Source organism: Leishmania braziliensis, chromosome 35, assembly GCF_000002845.2.
Source record: "Leishmania braziliensis MHOM/BR/75/M2904 complete genome, chromosome 35".
NCBI classification, from domain to species: domain Eukaryota; phylum Euglenozoa; class Kinetoplastea; order Trypanosomatida; family Trypanosomatidae; genus Leishmania; species Leishmania braziliensis.
In genome coordinates, this window is record NC_009326.2 from 1,907,003 (window position 1) to 1,926,266 (window position 19,264).

The 19,264-nt window shown below is 55.0% G+C and overlaps 5 protein-coding genes across 5 annotated transcripts; all 5 read left to right on the forward strand.

The window, feature by feature from the left end:
* Positions 1–13: 13 nt before the first annotated feature.
* LBRM_34_5110 (conserved hypothetical protein) lies at positions 14–931 on the forward strand (the record flags this gene model as incomplete). Its single annotated transcript, XM_001568558.1, has 1 exon — positions 14–931. One exon carries the CDS (start codon positions 14–16, stop codon positions 929–931), a length of 918 nt encoding a protein of 305 aa, XP_001568608.1.
* A 2,027-nt stretch (positions 932–2,958) lies between these two features.
* On the forward strand, positions 2,959–4,071 carry LBRM_34_5120 (conserved hypothetical protein; the record flags this gene model as incomplete). Its single annotated transcript, XM_001568559.1, has 1 exon — positions 2,959–4,071. The coding sequence occupies one exon, from the start codon at positions 2,959–2,961 to the stop codon at positions 4,069–4,071; it is 1,113 nt and encodes a 370-aa protein (XP_001568609.1).
* Positions 4,072–4,977: 906 nt separating this feature from the next.
* LBRM_34_5130 (conserved hypothetical protein) lies at positions 4,978–6,810 on the forward strand (the record flags this gene model as incomplete). Its single annotated transcript, XM_001568560.1, has 1 exon — positions 4,978–6,810. One exon carries the CDS (start codon positions 4,978–4,980, stop codon positions 6,808–6,810), a length of 1,833 nt encoding a protein of 610 aa, XP_001568610.1.
* Positions 6,811–9,445: 2,635 nt separating this feature from the next.
* Positions 9,446–10,882, forward strand: BT1 (putative folate/biopterin transporter; the record flags this gene model as incomplete). Its single annotated transcript, XM_001568561.1, has 1 exon — positions 9,446–10,882. The coding sequence occupies one exon, from the start codon at positions 9,446–9,448 to the stop codon at positions 10,880–10,882; it is 1,437 nt and encodes a 478-aa protein (XP_001568611.1).
* Positions 10,883–14,755: 3,873 nt separating this feature from the next.
* LBRM_34_5150 (conserved hypothetical protein) lies at positions 14,756–15,529 on the forward strand (the record flags this gene model as incomplete). Its single annotated transcript, XM_001568562.1, has 1 exon — positions 14,756–15,529. The coding sequence occupies one exon, from the start codon at positions 14,756–14,758 to the stop codon at positions 15,527–15,529; it is 774 nt and encodes a 257-aa protein (XP_001568612.1).
* Positions 15,530–19,264: the final 3,735 nt, after the last annotated feature.

Sequence of the window (19,264 nt, forward strand, 5' to 3'; positions counted from 1 at the left end):
ATGATGATCGTCGATGAGTTCGAAGTATGATGTGGTCAAGTTAAAGGTGCACCTAAGTGATGTGCACTACTACGTCCTATCGCGCTTTCTCCTTTCGAAGATGCTCATGTTCTGCTGCGTTCCAGAGGACACCGCCGTGCGCATTAGTCTCGATGTCAAGAAGCACTTCGTCAACACCGAGCGCACCTCCATCACGCAGGCGGAGCTGGAGGACTACATACGGTGTTCAATGATCGCCGCAGGATTCGCGCAAGAGCACGCGACGCTTTTTTCGGTAGTAACACAGTTTCACACGGAGCGGATTCCACTGGTGCTCTTCATTGCTGGGCCTGAGCGGTGCGGCAAGACGACGCTGGCGCATCACCTCAGCGCACGGCTCAACTGCAGCACTGTCATCAACGCTGAGGTGCTGCGCGACATCTGGGCCGCAGTCGACGAGAGTCATCTCTCCTTTGCTGTGACTGCTGCAAGCTCACCCTACTCAACGTCTGACATGGTGCGCAGTGAAGTCGCTGCCGCATTGTCAGCGGAGGTGGACAAAGCCATACGAGAAGGACGAGCCATCATCGTAGAAGGCGAAAACCTCTCCTTGGCAGACTTACATCAGTTTCTTGAGCCATCCTTCCAGCTCTCTGCCGGGGCAGTGGTATTGGGTCTCATTATGGAGACTTGCAGCGGCAAGGCAGAGCTGGACGCAAGTCCTGCATGCGCGAAAACACTTCCCAACCTGCAGCTCGTTTTCTCGTCAAATCGCCTGTCTGTCTTTGCGACCGATATGGGCAATCGTGCAAAAGGCGCCAGTGGGATCCCTACCGTGTACGTAGCGCGCTGCACTACCGTCGCTGAGATTGTCTGCCTGTCCTCCTTCCTTCACGAAGTTGTTGTGAAGTGCATCGTTGCCGAACTCAAACGCCGCGAGAAAACACCATAACAGCTTCTCTTTCCCTCTCCACCTTGATCGCAGACTGAAGTTCTACTGCACGCGCAGGTGGCGACTGTAGCATTCTCCATTCGTTCTTTTTTTCTGTGCTAGTCGCATCGGTGCTTGATTCCGCTGGCTCCTCGCCGCCTGCCCGCTGCTGCTGCTGGTTTCTTCCTTTTCACGTCTTACAGCACACCCACCATACAGAGACGGGTGTCCAACTCGAAGAGCGTGAGCCCTGCCAGCGTACCTTTGCAAGGTGACTCTCTCACTTTCTCCTCTCTTCTCGTGCGTCCCTTTTCTGCATTGACCCTCTGAGTGGGTTGCTGCAGCGGCAAGTGCAGCTGAAGTAGTCAGTAGTACATACAGGTGCAAACGTTGTGTCCTTTATCGCACGAGGCTGCATACTCCTTCGCGAGCGACGAACGTCCTTCCCCTTCTCGTTTGCTCTTTTCGACACCTCCACGTCTTCTTTGAGCGCTCATCGCCCTCACCGCCCATCTTCCTTCCCACTCTTAGCAGTATTGCTGCCCACAGCAATTTTACCACTGCTGCCCCTTTTTGTGTCTGGCAAGTGTCAATGGAGAATGGGAGCACCGGCCGTAGAGCGCCTATGAGGGACCCACCGTCTCCAGTAACCGCTCTGGCTCTCTCTCTCTCTTCATATACACCCTGAGTGAGAGCGCAACAAACCGTGCAGCTCTACCACGCGTTGGTTTTGTGCGGCGCGTTCGCGTCCACTTCTTCGCTTCTGATTTCACTTCTTTGCGAAGGTAGACGGCAGCATCACGCGAGCAAACGGCGGTATTCATTGTGCTACGAACGAGAAAAGCTGACACGTCTCGTTTCTCCCACTTTTCTCGAGGATCCTATGCGCGAAATCCTCCCCGCTTCTTCACCCCCCCCCCCCCCACACACACACAAACGAAGCACCAAAACGCAACGCTCGTTGTGTCGGGGTGGGGTCCAGAGCGCTGATTTGTTGAGTTTCCATTTGAATGCCACACACGTGCGCAGACCTCCCGCGCTTTCTTCAAGGTTTTTCTCCTACAAACTTCACTCACCACGTTTAATGGGTTTTCCCCTATCCTCTCTTTCCTTATCATGGCCAACGGGCTTTGCGTCCTAGATAGGCGTCCCCGCTATTTCCCTCGGGCGGATTGTGGCTGCGACGTACGGGTTTCTGTCCGCGTTATTGCTCTCTTTCCGGTCTCTTCTGTTGGGTAAATTTCTAACTTTGTGGTGCTGCCTTCTCTGTACATTCAAATCAGCCTAAGTTGACCAGACCCCCCCACCCCATCCTGTCAGCCCCCGGGTGGGACAGGATGGACAAAGGGGAGGGGGTAGACCCCGCACTTTTGTAGAGGTCCTCAAAAAGAACATCATCATTGTCGTATGAGCGGAGTCCAAGAACAAGCCCTGCCCCACCCCCTCCTTCTCCTCCTCCCCCTCTACGTAGCGATGTCCAAGGCGTTTGTGACATCACACAGAACCGGTCGGCTTATGGGATGGAATCCGTAGGCTCCGTAGTTGCCGCCTTTTCCCCTTTCACCATTGATGGTCTCACACGTAAAAGGGCAGAGGATTTTGCCGAAAAAGAAAACGTATACACACAAGCGTAGGACACACAACCGTAGAGCTCACGCAAGTGAGCCTCAATCTACCCATATCGCTCTGAGCCCCCCCCTCGCTTTTTGTTTTTCGTTTTATTATTCGTTGGTTTGGGTTTTCCGCTCCACTGCCACTGCCGCTCTTGTGCGCGTCTTGCAGACCCCGTGACGCTATCGTCCGACCTTTTTGCTATACACTTCAAGCGTCAACGTATCCGTTCCTGTCTAGCGTCGATGCCGACTTGGCCTCTTAGCACCACCAAGTTTGCGGCTGTCGAGCTCGACTCCGACGACGAGGATGTGAGTAGCAGCAGCAGTTCTAGCGGCCGCAACGGCTCCGGAACGGGCAGCAGTCGCTCCAGATCCTACGCGGGGTATCTGCAGGATGAGAAGTTGGCATCACCGAAAACTCCGACTCCGTTGTACATGCCCGAGGAGCCACCCTTTCGAGCCCCAGCCGCGTCGCTTCACACCAATCGCTTCACCGCTGGTGCGACACAGCGCTCCATCACGGCGATTGGAGTACGCTCGCTCCTGGTGGGCTCCTCTTCGCCCGCTTCTACTGTGCCGATAATTCATCAGCGTGTGCAGAGCGCACAAGAGCCGCGTATACGCAGTGGGGTCGCCTCTGCCATGCACACGCCGCGTGCTCTATCTGCGCGCAGCAGCAGGGGATGCTCATTTGCCTATGCGTCACAGGTACCGAAAAAGCACAACACCATGAACATCCTTGTACTAGGTGCCCCTCAGGTGGGCAAGTCCCTTTTGATCAACTCGTATCGGGCTGCCATCACAAACACGACGCGGTGGCCGGCTGCCCCTGTAGGCATCTCTGGCTTCTACGGCACCACCACGGTGGAACCGTTCCCAAATCATCCGCAGGACCCGGCGTGGCTCTGCATCGATACACCGGGCAGCCTCTACACCGAGAAGGATGGGATTCTTCTGCAAAAGCTGACCGAAGGAATGCCCTGGAAAACAAAATTGCGTGGCCCCAATGCTCTCACTCTCAGCCAAATCAACGATATCCCCCCTATTCCTGCCAATAAAGCACATCAGTGCATTATCGTCGTACCTGCTACAGCCCTCATCGAGGACAATGGATGGGTCAACACTCTGCTTTGGCGCAATCGATACCGCTCTGCTGATGGCGCCCCCGACACAGTTTTCTACCTCAAGAGCCTCACCTCATCACTGCGTGCGCTTATGAATGATGCATCTCCATTTTTTGTTGTGACCAAAATGGACAAATTTGGCGGGGCAGGGAGCAGGGCTGCGTGCGCCGCTCTCATCTCCATTCTCAGTCAGTGCGTGCCAGTGAATCGCGTCTACTTCACGGCAGCTGTCGAGAATCGAGCGCTCTTCGCCACAGACCGTACTATAGTGCTAGAGAGAAGCACCAAACGAAATCTTGTCCGGCTGCACGAGGACATCTGCCTCGCTGTGCAGTGGCACAATCGAGTGGACGCCATGTCGCACAGCGATGCAAACGAAACGGAACGGATTGCCGGAGGATCACACTCGACGTCATTGCACTAGTCGAAGGGCAACACTGCTATACGGGAGTTTTTTTTTTTCGCTCTCTCTCTCTTTGTAGGGGAGATGCAAGACTGTGTGCGCCCTTCACAGGGCATCTAACTCCTTCAGTGCCCAAAGTCCATCATCCCTTTACCCGTCTACCACCTGGGCCTCTTCTGTCGAGCTGTGGCTGTCGTATTTCACTATGTTCGCTATTTGATTTGGTGTGACACACAGCCAGGAAAACACATTCCTCATTTTTCCTTTCTCCTCTATGCCACTCGCAAGTGGCTCTTTTTTCACACGCGCCTCCTTCTTTGTCTGCTGCCTTGAAGCACATGTGCCTAGTGGTGCCGGCGCACGGGTCGGGGGGAGGGGGAGGGGCCGCTTTTCCTGGGTGCGCTCTCTCTTACCGAGGTGAAGCAGGAACTGTCGTGATCTTCGTCGTTTAACTTTGCGACGACGGAAAGCACGCCGGATCTGCCCGACAGAAGACTCGTCGCCTCCTTTAAATCGGATTCGCTCTCCTCTCTTCTTCACGTTTTGCCTTGGATAACAGCGAAAAGGAAAAACAAAATTTCCACGTCAACTGCATCCGCTGGGGCCACATTCAAAGCAACCTTGTAGAATTGCAGAACTTCAACTGACGTGTACTGCGTTTCTGGCTCCCTCTTCAGCGTTCTCGTCGTTCTGTCATGGGTGACTCTTGTCTTACGAGCCCCTTTCACCTCTTTGCAGGCACGCTAGTGCCGTCTTGTGAACGGACGACAGCATCTCAACCAATTTCCTCCGTCTGTCATTGCAGCACCACTTTTCCTTTCCCGCACCTCAGAGCAGCATTTGGCCATGAGCGTCAAAGATGGTGGCCTTTCCTTTGCCCCTGTGCGGTCTGGCGATGTCTTCTTTATGAATCGAAAGTGTCTTGCCATGAAGGACCCTCTCGGTATAGCCTTATGTTGTCTCGCCAAGATAGAGAATCGCTTTGACCATGTCGGCATGTTTCTAAAGATACACGAGAATGAGTTCCACAAGTACCCCGAGGCACGCAAGCATGTCGTGGAGTTCTCTCAGTCAGGCACCTACGTGCTCGAGATGACCATGCGTGGCATCACACTGTACACAGCGGAGGGGCGAGTGGATCGCACCAGTGCCAACGAGGTAGCCTCACGCACCATCAACGTGGGAGACACTGAGAAGCAGCAACAGGTGCGAGAGGCGCTTCTGGAGCAGATGGAATCCCTGTACAGCACTCCATACAAGACGAATCTTCTTGAGTTTATTCCCTTCATATGCAGCCCTCCAGACAAGGTGGACCGAGTGCGAGCCGCGCACAAACTCAACACTCTTCGCCTCGAGGTAGAGGCTCTCACGGAGATGGCCAATGCGCATCCCAGCCAGGCGGAGGTCTATCGTGCCATTGCACACAAATACCAGAACGCGCAGTCCTTTCTTGTTTCCACCTACTTTCCGCACTTAGCCTCCACGCCACTGACGGACACATTTACCCTGAACTGGAGCACCGGTCATTACTGGATTGACGGGGTCAACAACGCTGACGAGATGCTCTGCTCCGAGCTGATCTGCAACCTGTGGCATCGTGTGGGTCTCACAGTGGGATACGTGCCGGCATCCTCCATACGCCCGTTCGATTTGCTGGACAACGAGCGCTTCAACTTTATCTCGCCAGTGAGTGAGCTTGGTGAGCTGAGACCTATAAAAGTTTGCCGACCCTACGAGCGGTACTGGAAAGGACCGATTAGAAGCGTGACGGAGACGACGCGAAATGGAAAGGCTGCGCAGACTCCCGTGGCAGAGTGCCCACGTCTTAAATTCTTCAACGACGTCATCACCAGCAGTGGCCTATCGCCAGTAGCGTCACTGAGAGACGCCGCCACTTCCTCGGAGTTGCTCCCGTCTCGGTGGGTGGTACAGTCCAACACGCGCAGCGACGTCATTCCCAACTTATGGTTTCGCGTCTTCTCCTCTGGTTTACTGTTTGCCGCCTGCGCGGTGCCGTGCGCCCCTTTGACGCTGCGGTGGATGGAGGGGCAGGTTGGACTGTTCTTGTTGCGCGGGAGCGTCTGGTCTATCACCTGTGGTGTGTTTGCCCGGAATGTCTCATTTGCCGCTGTCCAAGCTCTTGTCCTGGCGACAGCAGCATGCCGCTGCAATGTCTCCGGGGACGAACTCGTGATGGGTTTGCACACACACAGCAGCCTCGTTGACACGCGGCACCCCTACTACGATGCCGTCGCCCTCTACGGCCTCTCTGCCCTCGTGGCGCATCTCGCCACAACACCGTTGCGCAACGCCAACATTTCCTACCACTTCGGCCCCGTGCTCCCTGGGCCCATCTCGATGCGGCGGCTGTGTAGTGGAAACTTGCTAATCGCGCCTGCTGGTGTGTTGTTGCCCTTCCAGGCCTGCTGGCTCTCCTGGTATGAGACAGCGGGCTCCTTCATCGTGCCAACGCCGTCGTCTGTTTGGCGCCCTCGAGAAGACCTGCTCGCACGGCCTGAGTGGTCACACTGCCGGAACAAGGCGCTCCTCGGCGCCTTTGTCGCTACGCTCCTCACCGATACGCTCCTCTACCCCATTGCCACGCTGGCAACGCGCCGATTCATGAGCGATCTATTCAAGCCACAAAGGCCGCCGAGCTTTGGACGGTCCCTCTATGCTGGCTATCGGTATCGTCTTCTCAGCAATGTCTTAATCCTCCTCACATCCACTGCTTACCTCGACAGGCTTGGCAGCATCTAGAACATCCGTGCGCACGGCGTAGAAATCGCGCACGAGTCGGGTTACTGCTTCCTGGAGTCGTGCCTGCGTGGGAGCATCACTGACGGATGGTGTGGGCAACATCTGCGCGTAGCCAAATAGTTGCAGTTCTGGCATAACACCCTCCACACAGATACACACACAGGCATACAACTTGCTGATGTTTATCGAGATCAGTGTGCATGGCTAAGGCTGGCGAAAGATTGGCTCATACCCATGCTCTCTTCCATACACACACACACGCACTTTTTCCCTCGTCTCTTACACTATGGTGAAGGGGTGCCGCGGAGCGTGAATGCGGACGACTAACTCTCGCTCTCTCCTCCTCTTCTTATGCCAGCTAGCGAGTGCATTAGTCCCTTCGCGGGGGGAAAGCAAACGTGCACATCCCCGCTATACCCGATTCCATTAACCCCATTTCATTCTGTCCCTTCCTCGCGCTGGAGAAACTAGACCAGACAGGAGCATTCCGTATGTGGCTGTGGACTTCACGCTGCAGAGGGGGCCCCGCTTCCGCTGAGTTCCGATGGGCTGATGGCGGAAAGCTAGCTGCGCGTGTATGGTGAAGCTTCACGTTCGCGGTACCCATGAACGATTACACGAGTTACAAACTCCTCCCCCCCCCCCCCCCCCCCCATACGCTCCGTGCAATGGAGGGAAAGTGGGACTCACACTCGCGTGGAGAGCCTGACTGCGTATGACGCAGTCATGAAGTTGCTGAAAGACAGAGTGCGGGTATTCGAAGAGTGCATCCACCACCTCGAGGACCCCACTCACAGCACCTGCCGCAAGCCTGTTCTCAGCAGCTTCATGGAAGCCGCGCGCGTCTGCTTCCAGGAGAAGAAGTGGATGCTGGCTTGGGATGCGTTGTGGCAAGCCCGGGAGAGCACGTATTCTGCCGCCCTTGAGCGACCTCATTGCGGACTGACACACACACAGAGAGAAAAAGATCGGCAGGTGCTCTTCCGAATAGTTTCCTCGGCGTTTGACCCGTGGAGTGCAAGCATGCTGTCGCTGCACGACGGACCACGGCACAAAGCACCGAAGGCGCCTTCGATGGTGAGCGGCGCCCATCTTCAGCTCTTCGACACTGCGTCAACCGTGAACACGGCATTTGACTTCCTCCTCGCTTAGACGCGGTATTTGTGCGGGCGCACCGTCGGCAGCGCACGTTCCCGCGACGAGCAGCCAACAGGGCCACGGTACTAGGAGAGAAAGTACCCGCAGAACGGCAGGAGAGCGGGGCGGACACGTGCCAAGCGGCCAAATGAAGCGCGAGCGCTCCTGCATGCCTCGTCTCACTGCCGGCCCGCAGTACGCAGCGTCGCGGCTTCTGCCTGCGGTGCCGGCTATGCGCAGGCACGAGCGGTCCTCTAGGGGCCAGCGCACGGCACTCTCAGCAGCGACGAAGCCGACGTTCCCCTCACGCCCCAAGCGTACGTTCGTGAGTGTGGCTTACGGCCGCAAGGCGAACGCCCTCTGCCTTGGGGAAAGTAGCGTCAGGGAACTGCTCGCGGAATCAGCGCGAAGCCTGACACCGCGGCTCCGCTCGAGGGGCTCGTGGGGCGACTGGTGGTTCGGGGCACGGCACAGCGACCACGAACGCCGCCGTTAAGTGCACGCGTTGGCGGCAGGGCTCCACCGACCACATCGATGCAGAAGCGCTCTGAGCAGTGTGCTGCGCACTTGAGGCCGTTGTGCTTTCTTATCCGTTGGAGCCCCGGCTGCCCTTCATGTGTATGATACTTCTGCCCTCGCCGCTTTCCGAAAGGGTGACTCACACAGTCGTGCCGTCAGCGCGGAGCCCCATGGCTGAATGGCTCACCTGCCATACGTGATCCGCGGACCTTTATACAAAATGCGGCAAATATACCACAGACAGGCCGAGCTGTGATCCCGTACGCCCAGCGCGAAGGGGACCAGCTGGCAGCACGGGGAAATGAGTCAGGAAGCTGGGCGGACGAGCGGCTCCGCACTTTCGTCGGCGCCCAAAAACAGAGCGTATACCCGTATCGATGCTCATGTGTACGAAACGCGCCCTACTCCTTCTGTTATGGCCTCGGTGTAAGTGGTGCGAGCGCACACGCCACCGAGAAGTCAGGTTGATGGAGACAACTATGATGACTGGCTTACAGCCTCACTGTGACTCTCTTGGTACCATCTTTCATCTTGTCCTCCCCCCTCTTTCTTATGCGGACCAGGGAAAAGACGTATACACACACACACGCCCGCACACACTCAGAGCTCTTCAACTTTGTTTGCTGTCGCTCTTTCTTCTCTTTTTTTTCTGCCCTGCCCGCGACTCCGCTTCTCTGCTGTTTTTGTTTCGAGTTGGTGCTTTGCTGTGTTGCCGTGGGCCCCAGCCGCTCTTCGCTGTTCTTGTCTTTCCCTCCATCAAACGGTCGACGGACAACAGCAACTTCTCTATACGCACACCGACAGGCATCGAGCCGCGCCTCGGCACGTACGGCGCCTCTTCGTTGTGTCACTCGTTTTCGCCAAGCCGACTGCAAACGACACCCTTTGGTGGGTGCTCTCGAACTCGTCGCGCTCCCTAACCCCTCGCACGTTCACGCATTTGCTGCCAAAGAGAGGCACTCAATTGCCGTTGTCAAGCATGACTGCCAGAGAAGGCGAACCAAACAGCGCGTCGATGGAGTTGCTGAATCAGTACGCAAAGTACTTTCCACATGTCCTCTTCACCAGCCATAAGGCCTTCGAGAAGTATGTGGCGAGCCTCGACCCCGAGGTCTACAATAACTGTGTAGACCTGCCAGAAGGCGAGGAGTCACTGGAGTCCAGGAACCCGCAGGAGCACATGTATGTGCTGACGACGCTGGTGGGTCGAAACCCAACCACGGCCGCCTTCGTGGCCACCCGCTGCTCGGTCCCAGCGGAGAAGGTGGTGGCCAAGTTTGTCATGCTAAGCGATGAAAGGCAGGCCGCGTACGCTCGCAGTGAGCTGCACTGCCTTGCCGCGTGCACACATTTTGGGATTGTAAAGCACTTCGACGACTTCAAGTCCGACGACAAGCTGCTGCTTATTATGGAGTATGGCAGCGGCGGCGACCTCAACAAGCAGATCAAGCAGCGCCTGAAGGAGCACCTCCCTTTTCAAGAGTACGAGGTCGGGCTTCTCTTCTACCAGATTGTTCTGGCCTTGGACGAGGTACACAGCCGCTGCATGATGCATCGTGATTTAAAAAGCGCAAACATCTTTCTCATGCCCACTGGCATAATCAAGCTCGGCGACTTTGGCTTCTCGAAGCAGTACAGCGACTCCGTCTCACTCGACGTGGCATCGTCGTTCTGCGGTACCCCGTACTACCTCGCCCCGGAGGTGTGGGAGCGCAAGCGGTACAGTAAAAAGGCGGACATGTGGTCCCTCGGTGTCATTTTGTATGAGCTGCTGACCCTGCACCGCCCCTTCAAGGGACCGTCGCAGCGCGAGATTTTGCAGCAGGTGTTGTACGGCAAGTACGACCCATTTCCGTGCCCTGTGTCAAGCACCATGAAGGCGCTTCTGGATCCACTACTGTCGAAGAACCCAGCTGACCGGCCAACCACGCAGCAGCTGCTGCACACGGAGTTTCTCAAGTACGTGGCTAACCTGTTCCAGGATATTGTGCGTCACTCCGAGACCATCTCACCCAACGATAGGACAGAGATTCTGAAGCAGCTGCAGGGGAGCGGCGAGCGAGCCCCGTCACCGTCGTCGATCCGCTACGACGTCCTTACTTCAGAGGTGACACACGGTGGGTATCTGTACAAGTACAGCTCTGACATGCGCTGGAAGAAGCGTTACTTCTACATTGGTAACGGCCAGCTGCGAATTTCGCTGAGCGAGAACCCCGAGAACGACGGCGTAGCCCCCAAGTCCGTCAACCTGGAGACGGTGAGCGACGCGTTCCCAGTGCCTGAGGTGTACTCGCAAAAGCACCCGAATCAGCTGGTGCTGTGGTTCAACAACGGCCAGAAGATCATCGCGTACGCCACTACGAAGGAGGACAGGGACGTGTGGATCTCAAAGTTCCAACGCGCCTGTGGTATGTAACCGCACGGGCAGATGCACACGGGAAAAGGAGCGCAACAGAGAGATGCATGGGGGGAGGTGGAGGGGAAGAGGAAGATGGCAAAACCACAGAGCTCTCCATTAGACATGCTGCTACCGTCCTGAGCGTCTCCAAGGAGCCGAGAGAGAAAGTCGCATAGACACCAAGCTGGTCGGTTCATGTTTCTTAGCGTGCTGCTGGTCTCGCCTCATTCTTGTTTGAAACGTGTCGATAGTAGCCTGTGTGTGTCCGCATCCCTTCCCCTCTATCGACGGAGTGCCTCACGTTGGTCAACAGCATCAACGAGTCGCCCGTCTCTCATCTCTTTCTTGACCACCGCGTTCACCACTGCGCTTCTGTCCTTGATGGTTTCGGTGCCTTTTACTCTTAGCTTCTTCATCTACCGCCAATACTTGCTGCGCTCTGTGTCTCTTTCGCTTCCTCCTCCTCCTCTTATGCCGAGCAGGGCACTTACTTTGTGTTCACTGTCCCCCCTCCGTGTAGCTTTTTCTTTTCGCCCTCGTATCGCCCTCCACCCTCCCTCCCCCCGCTCTCTGTGGAGAGCACGCGTGAGTCACCGGCACAGAGGTGCACACACCAGCGCGCACATGACCACCCCCAACGTCCTGAAGCGAGGCGTATCTGTAGGGAGACAGCGCAAAGACAACAAAACAAAAGACAGAAGAAAGCGCGCTAATGTGCGCCTCTGTCTCGCTCTCTCTCTCTCTCTGGCATTTTTGCCGTTGAGTCTGCTGTGTTGGCACCCGCCTTGTCGTTGAATGTGTGCAATATGACTTTCTTTTTCTTGTTTGATTCCTGTGTTTCTCTTGGCTTCTTCTTCCCCCCCCCCCTCTTTTTCCTCGGTAACTTGCAATTGACCCCTCTTCCATCCTCTCGCTTTCCATTCCCTAGTATTTACTTGTCCTCTCTCATGTAACCTCCCTTCCTCGCCATCTCCCCTCTCCCCTACCTTGATGCAGCCCATCACATACGACTCTCCTCAAGAGTTGTTTCACTTGGCTTTTGTCTTTGACCTTCTCTCCTCCTGTTCGTTCTTTTTTGTTGGGGGGGGGGGGGGGCGAGTTTCCCTGTTGTGGTGGTTTTCCGTCCCAGTCGCGTGCGCTGAATGTAGCATGTGGGCGATGGCTCCTCCTGCTGCGGTGCAAAAGGGCACAAGCACGTAAAAACGCCAAGAAAACATCATTTTTGGGGGGGAGGGAGGGAGGGAGGGGGGAATTCACATCCCGCTCTATATGTTTTCTCTTTCTGCTCGCTTGTATGTTGGAGTGCATTTGTACGCAGCGTTTTCGTGCTCCGCCCCTCTCCCTCCCTCCCTCCCTACGCTTCCTCCCTCCTCTTCTAATGTAGCTCAGCGTCTTGGGAATGAGAAAGAGACGGCACTTCCCTCTCTTTCTTTGTCATCACTTCTCTCTCCCCCTTCTGCTTATTTTCTTTTTCGGTCGATACAGTACCGGCTTCTTTGTTAGTTGTGGTGTTGGTGAGTAAACCATGTTGGTACGGATGCTGGTCTTCCGGCTGGCAGGAGCGCAGATACGCCCACACCTCCCCATATCGTTGGTGCCCACGCTAGCCTTTTTACTCAAGAGGTCAACGTCTTTGTCACTTTTTTTTTTTCCTGCGACTGTTGCCTCTCATTACGGCCTTATGTGCCTCTGCGTCTGTGGGGTCTCGTAAATGTGCGGATGTCACAGCAGGCGCTTTGTATGCTGGCGCATTCGCATGCCCTAAAAACACGAGCTGACAGTGAGATGTACATTACGAAATACCGGTCGACTATACCACCCAGCGCTTGCCTTGCTGGCTTTAAGCGTTTTGCATATATACACATTGTGTGATTCCCGTGACCCTGTTTTTCCAAAAGCCTTTTGAGCACTTTGTCCTCCTTTTCTCCTCCCCTAGACTGGTGTCCTTTCATTCGCTGTCATCTTGTTGAAGGTCGGATGTTCTCTGTTAGGTGGAGAGCGTCCCTCTCTTTTCACTGTTCTCTAGTTTTAATCGCCTATGTATTGTCTGCCGTGCTCTTCTGCCTACCCCCCCCCCCCCCTCCCTCCCTTCCCCACTCGCATTTTCTTTGGGCCTGTGCATGACTCCGACTATCTGTTTTGTTTCATCTCTCCTTGAGTGAACGACTCTCTTCCTCGCTTTCTTTCTTTCTGCGCAGTGCCTCCCTGCTGCTTCTCCTGTGAATGGCAGTCGCCTCCCCTGGAATTCGTCTTGTGGACGTTATGTGCGTGGATGTTTGGCATTACACTCAACGATACACCCGTTCATGGTGTTCTCACCCTCCCTCCCCAACAGCTCTGTCATCGTCTGTTGCCCATTCTGTATCTCTTCCTTCCACTCCGTAGGTGTGCATTGCGTTTCCCCTTCTCCCTGGCCCGCCACTGGTGACAGAGAGGGGGAGGCCACCTCAGTGCGTGGCATCTCAGTGTCCAGCACCCCTACTCTGTGAGGGGAAGCTGAGCAGCCCCCCTTTCTCTGCCAATGCCAAGCCACTTGTGGCAGCGCCAGCGTCAAGCACCCACGAAGTAGGAGGGCGAGCAGGGCGATGTATCGCTACGGATGTTGGCGGCCAGGTGGTGGATGGCGCTGCGTTGGAGCGGCCTTCGACAGCGAACACGTTTGCATCACCCACATGGTAGGCAGAGAGTGTCAGCGTGGTTCGCACGTACCCCACCTTGCCATGACTGCCCACTGCTCTGGGGAGCCTGCGTCTCGCCTCAGGAGGGATGCACCAGGTGGCGGACGGCTTTGAGGCGACCTGCGGAGTGGAGGGGGCTGAGTTCGAGGCGGAGGCGGTGCTCAGGTCGCTGAGGTGGCACCTTGCTGCAACGCGTGTCCACCACTGCTTCGCAGCACGCGATCGGGCTTGACCGGCCGTGGCCAGAGTGGGACTTAACGAATGTTTTGTGGCGACGAATGGGCACGTGGAAGGGGAAAAAAGCATCATTTGATATTTCCTGTGTTTTAACGAGGTGGCATAGCGCCTCTTTATATTTCAGTGTGATGCCCTCCCATCACAGACAAATGCCTTCACTCACATGTTTGCCGTTTGTGCGCTGAGTGAGCCGTAAACTTCGCACTACCACCTTCTGTGCCTTCCTCCTTTCTCTCCTGAACCCCACTCTCTGCGTTCTCTCCTTCCCACGTCTATGCACCCCAGGGTATATGTTTTGTGAAGCTTGTGTCACGACGCAGGAAAGATACGCGGGATCATTTCTCTCTTACTCTTCGCTCCCGCTACGTGTGTTTCTTTTGGTATTCATTGGCACCCTCAGCTGCAGCATCGGAAACACACACCCACCACCCACACACGCACACATACACACACACATTTGAACACGTGCAGGGAGCGCAGGCTGAAACGGAAGCCAATAACTACGAGTACGTCTGCGCTTCTTTTTTTTCTTCGCCCCTTTTGTTTTTGTTTGAATTGTTTCATGCGCTGACTTACTCTTGCCTTTCTCCTCTCTCGCCCCTTCCCACATTCTAGACGTCTGCCCTGCCGCCTGGTGTGCGCGCTTTAATCTGTACGTGATTGCGTTTCGTTTTGAACCCGGCTGTGTGTTTCTTTATTTTCCACCGCTGGCCTCTCACCCCGCTCCCCACCTGGCCGCCTTCTCATCTCTTCGCTTTGTAGTCTCTTGTTGTTCCTCTTCAATCCCCTTTCCTCGTTTGCTTCTTTTGTCTTGAGTGCCCTGCGCTCTTTCCTTTCCCTTATTCTCATCCGTTACCCCCGCAAACTCCCCACTTGGCCCTAAAAAGAGAGCAACAACACATGAAGCGCGTCTAAACTCGGCCGTCAACGACATCATTGGCCTTCACTCACTCCTTTGATCATTACAACGTAGACAATGTCGCAGCAGCAGTGGACGCCAGATCAGCGCCGTCAACAGATCGCTGAGTTTCTGCGCAACAAGGGTCTCATCTGCCGAGACTTTTTGTTAACGGGCCGTTGTTCCCGTACGCCAATGTGCCCGTATATGCACGTGGCAAACGGGGAGACGCGGCCTGTTCCGTGGAGCGTCTGTACGTTCTTCACACAAGGCAAGTGCCTTCGTGATGGCTGTAGCTTCTTTCACGGGGCGCAGTCTCAGCTACAGGAGCTGCACGCATCCGGGGTGCCCGTTTACCGCCCGCAGGACTATATGAAGGTCGCGGTGCCCCCACCCGAATACCTTAATCCGGATGGCAGTATTGCAACGCACCTCTCCATCGCCGAGGTATCCATGACGCCGGCGCTGCATGTTGTTCACGGTCCCACAGTGTCCCAGGAAAACGTCGTCAACCCCTTTCACCCCTTCCTGCTCATGCAGTCGAACTCTCAAGCTATTGCACCGACAGTGTTCGCCTCTCAGATTCGTACCCCGAACTCGACACCACAGCACTTCGCTTTCTACACCAATACTCCTATTGCATCGTCAATGCCTACCAACTCCACTGGCACTGTGCTCCAGCCGGCTCTACACGTTGTGCAACCAACAGCGTACTATCAAGCCATAAGCACGCCGCTTTCACAGACACAACAGCACTACGCACCTGCCCTGCAGCTCAACACATCTCAGCAGCAGCAGTCCACTCAGCAACCGCTGGGCAGTCACGTCTACTTTCACATCCAGCCCCAGTAGCCCTGCGTATCAAGTAGGCTGCTCATTCGAACTTCCATTTTGAACTGTGCTACGCAAGCAGCGCGCCGTGCTAACATGTGAAACTAAATATTTTCATGTAGCTTCCGTAGGCACACCGAAACTTGCCAACTTCTCGAAAAGCTAACTCGTCTACGTCTTTCTCCTTTAAGCGCTTTTTATGGGGGGAGCGGCCTACATGCTTTGCTTTTCTTTTGTTCTTCTCCCTGGCCCGCCACTGGTGACAGAGAGGGGGAGGCCACCTCAGTGCGTGGCATCTCAGTGTCCAGCACCCCTACTCTGTGAGGGGAAGCTGAGCAGCCCCCCTTTCTCTGCCAATGCCAAGCCACTTGTGGCAGCGCCAGCGTCAAGCACCCACGAAGTAGGAGGGCGAGCAGGGCGATGTATCGCTACGGATGTTGGCGGCCAGGTGGTGGATGGCGCTGCGTTGGAGCGGCCTTCGACAGCGAACACGTTTGCATCACCCACATGGTAGGCAGAGAGTGTCAGCGTGGTTCGCACGTACCCCACCTTGCCATGACTGCCCACTGCTCTGGGGAGCCTGCGTCTCGCCTCAGGAGGGATGCACCAGGTGGCGGACGGCTTTGAGGCGACCTGCGGAGTGGAGGGGTCTGAGTTCGAGGCGGAGGCGGTGCTCAGGTCGCTGAGGTGGCACCTTGCTGCAACGCGTGTCCACCACTGCTTCGCAGCACGCGATCGGGCTTGACCGGCCGTGGCCAGAGTGGGACTTAACGAATGTTTTGTGGCGACGAATGGGCACGTGGAAGGAAAGAAAAACATCATACAATCATTTTTTCTTAGGCGCGTGTTGCTCTGCTGTATTTCTTCGTTGTTCTCTCTTCGCGTGCTCTTCCTTAGTTATGGGGCTTAAACACACGTCTCTCTCTCTTTTCTGGGTTCACCTTCTGTCTTGTTGTGCCTTGTTCGCTTGCGTGTTTTGCCGTTTCTTTGGGTTTCTTCCTCGCACTCTTTTCACACGCTGCACGCCTTTGTGTTCGCAGGTTGTCCTGTTGTCCGTCGCGTATGTGCCCATATTACGTGCTCCTTTCATCTCTTATTTCCCTTCTACCCTCAACCTCTCCTCCTCTCCGTATGATTGCCTCTGTATTGTTTTCCCTTCCGTATGCTTTTCGACTCGTTCGCTTCCGCTTCTCTCCCTTCCACTGCCCTCTCACTCGTTGTCCTTCTTTGGGATGCTTTTCAGCGTCTCCTAACACACTCTGCAAAGGGAAAGAGGGCGGGCGGGCGTCGGGGAAGGCCTAATCTGCACCGCAGCCCTTCCCACTTTTTTTTTTTTGCCGTTTTCCACTCCGTTCTTATAGTCACGGATGACAGAAGTCGAAGGCCCAGCAGCCTACAGAGCTGTTCTGGCAAGCGGGAAAGACCAACAACAACAACACTACCACGAAATGATAATGGCAGGACAGTCAACACGCAGCACTGATCATGGACAGCCGTTATCAGCGCTGCTTGTGCTGTCGTTTGCTTTTGTTTTTTTTTTTTGTGTGTGTGCGTGTGTGCGTGCCTTACTCGGAGTGCTACACACGTAAATAGCGTTGCTCAGTTTATGCCGCGGCCACTACAGGAGACGAAAAGGATAGAGGCAACTTCTTCTTTCTCCCTCTTTTCGGAACACCTTCTCGTTGTCGTGGCCACTTTCGCTCGCGTCACCGTGAAACCTTTTCACTGACCTTTCCTCCGCTCGTTCAGCAATGTGGACTGCCTACGAGTGAGAATGATCGGAGAATAGCGTGTCGAGGTGTACGCACATGTCCTTGGGTGCATTCTCGTTGAAGACATTTTTTCGGAGCTTTCGCGCAAGAACAGTCAATGCAAACGCGGCAGCGAGAGAAGACTGTGCCTTCTCAGAGACTGCAGTGCCTAAGGTACTTTGGCTGGACATCTGGGCCTCCGAGATAATAGAAATTTGCAGCGTTCGAAGTGATACGAGTGTCTCTTTTACTGTTCTCGTTGTTGACTATCTCTTCTTCTTTTTTTTTTCTTCCCTCGAGCGCCTAGAAGTCGCACTCACAGAGGTGTAGCTACACAGCGCAAACTTGGACGAGTGGGTGCCGCGGGGCGCGAGTGCATTACGTCCTTTGTCTTAACCTATCCTTTGCTCGTGGTTTGATAGAGACCTACTGATGCCAATGGATGACTCTGGGCGTCCTGTTCCCTTCTTTTTTTTCCATCCTGATCCCTTTCCTTCAGCTGACGCACCTAAACATGCCAAGCCGAGGGAGGAATCTCTGACACGTTCAGGATCCGCCTCTCATCCTCTTGACCTTTTCTCCGATCTTCCCTTCTTTCACTTGATCTGTGCCCTACACCTCCTCGACAATCCGGTACTTTCAGCTGACAAGGCTCTCCTGTTCAGCCTGAAGGTTGTTCTGTTTTGTTTTCTCCCTCCTTTTTATGTTCTCACGAATGATCTCTCCCTTGTGTTCTTCAACTTTGCCTTCTACTGCTTTGTTTCGCTTTATGTCTAGCATGTAGTCATTATAGTACATTCGGTCTCTCACGGCGTTATGTGGATCGTCCCTTACCACCTGTGTGGCGCTAGGGTGTATCAGCTGCTGTAACGTTGGTTTTACAGAGGTGCAGCAGGGGAGAGACATAAGTAAGGGGATGTATACAGCTGCATTCTTTTACACAGGCTTGGGTCGGTAGGCTCGCCACCAAGCACCACAGCATGCACCCCCCACACATAACACCGCATCTTCGTATGCTCCCATCCATTACCCCTAGTGAACACATCGATTTCTATCTTCAACGTATGTAACTGTTCGTGTACGCCTGTGTTTGCCTTCTCTTGTGCACGCTCATCATGCAACCGTGATTGTGTGTATGGTTGTGCCTGTGTGGATGTGCTTCTTGAGGGCTTGGGGTGAGCTTTTCCTTTTTGAGCGCTTCTTCACTGCTTTTCACCCTGTTTGTTGTTCTCTTCTTCCTTCTCAGAATGAGTGCTTCTACTCACCGCTCCCTGTGCTCCGCGTTTTCTGTGCTTATTATTATTATTATTATTTCTCTCTTTTCCCTCCCTCGACGACGTACTGCTCTTCCCACATAACCTCTCTTTTTTTTTTCCATGGGTGTATCGCGGGAGTCCGTTGGGAGACATTACTGGGTCGTCTCTCTCGCTGCCCACTCTACCGTATCGACTGCACCGGCGCTGGTCTTGTCGCCACTTGCGGTCCGGCAAACTGTGAACCCCACCTCTTTCCTCTTTCCTCCTCTTTCTCCACCTGAGGTATGCGTCTTGGTGGGTACATATACCGAACAATTGATGGTTTGTGCGCCTTTCCCGCTCTTAAAAAGGAGCGCAACGGAAAGGCCGCGTCCGTCTGAGTTGTTTGTACTGCCTTTGCCGTTGCTTCGCGTCGCTTGCTCTCCCTCTCTGTTTTAGGTGTCTCTGCGCGCGCGCGCCAGTGTGTATGTGTGTGAGGGGGGAGGGGGCGGGTGTATTTGTCTGTATGTGGATCTCCTTTAACGAGCGTAGGAGTCGAGAAATCAAACGATGTAGGGTAGCCAGGAGGTGGTGGAACGGCTTGTTGCTCTTCGGAGCTACTCGCACACAGTGTCGAGCTGACGAGGGCATCTCTGGGGTTGGGTCGTTCGATGGCTGCCCCTCAGGCCTCCTCAAGTTCTCCTTGTGCTCCTCTCTCCCTCTCTCTCGCTGGGATAGGTGTGATTACGGATAGCCCCAGGCCCTGGGCG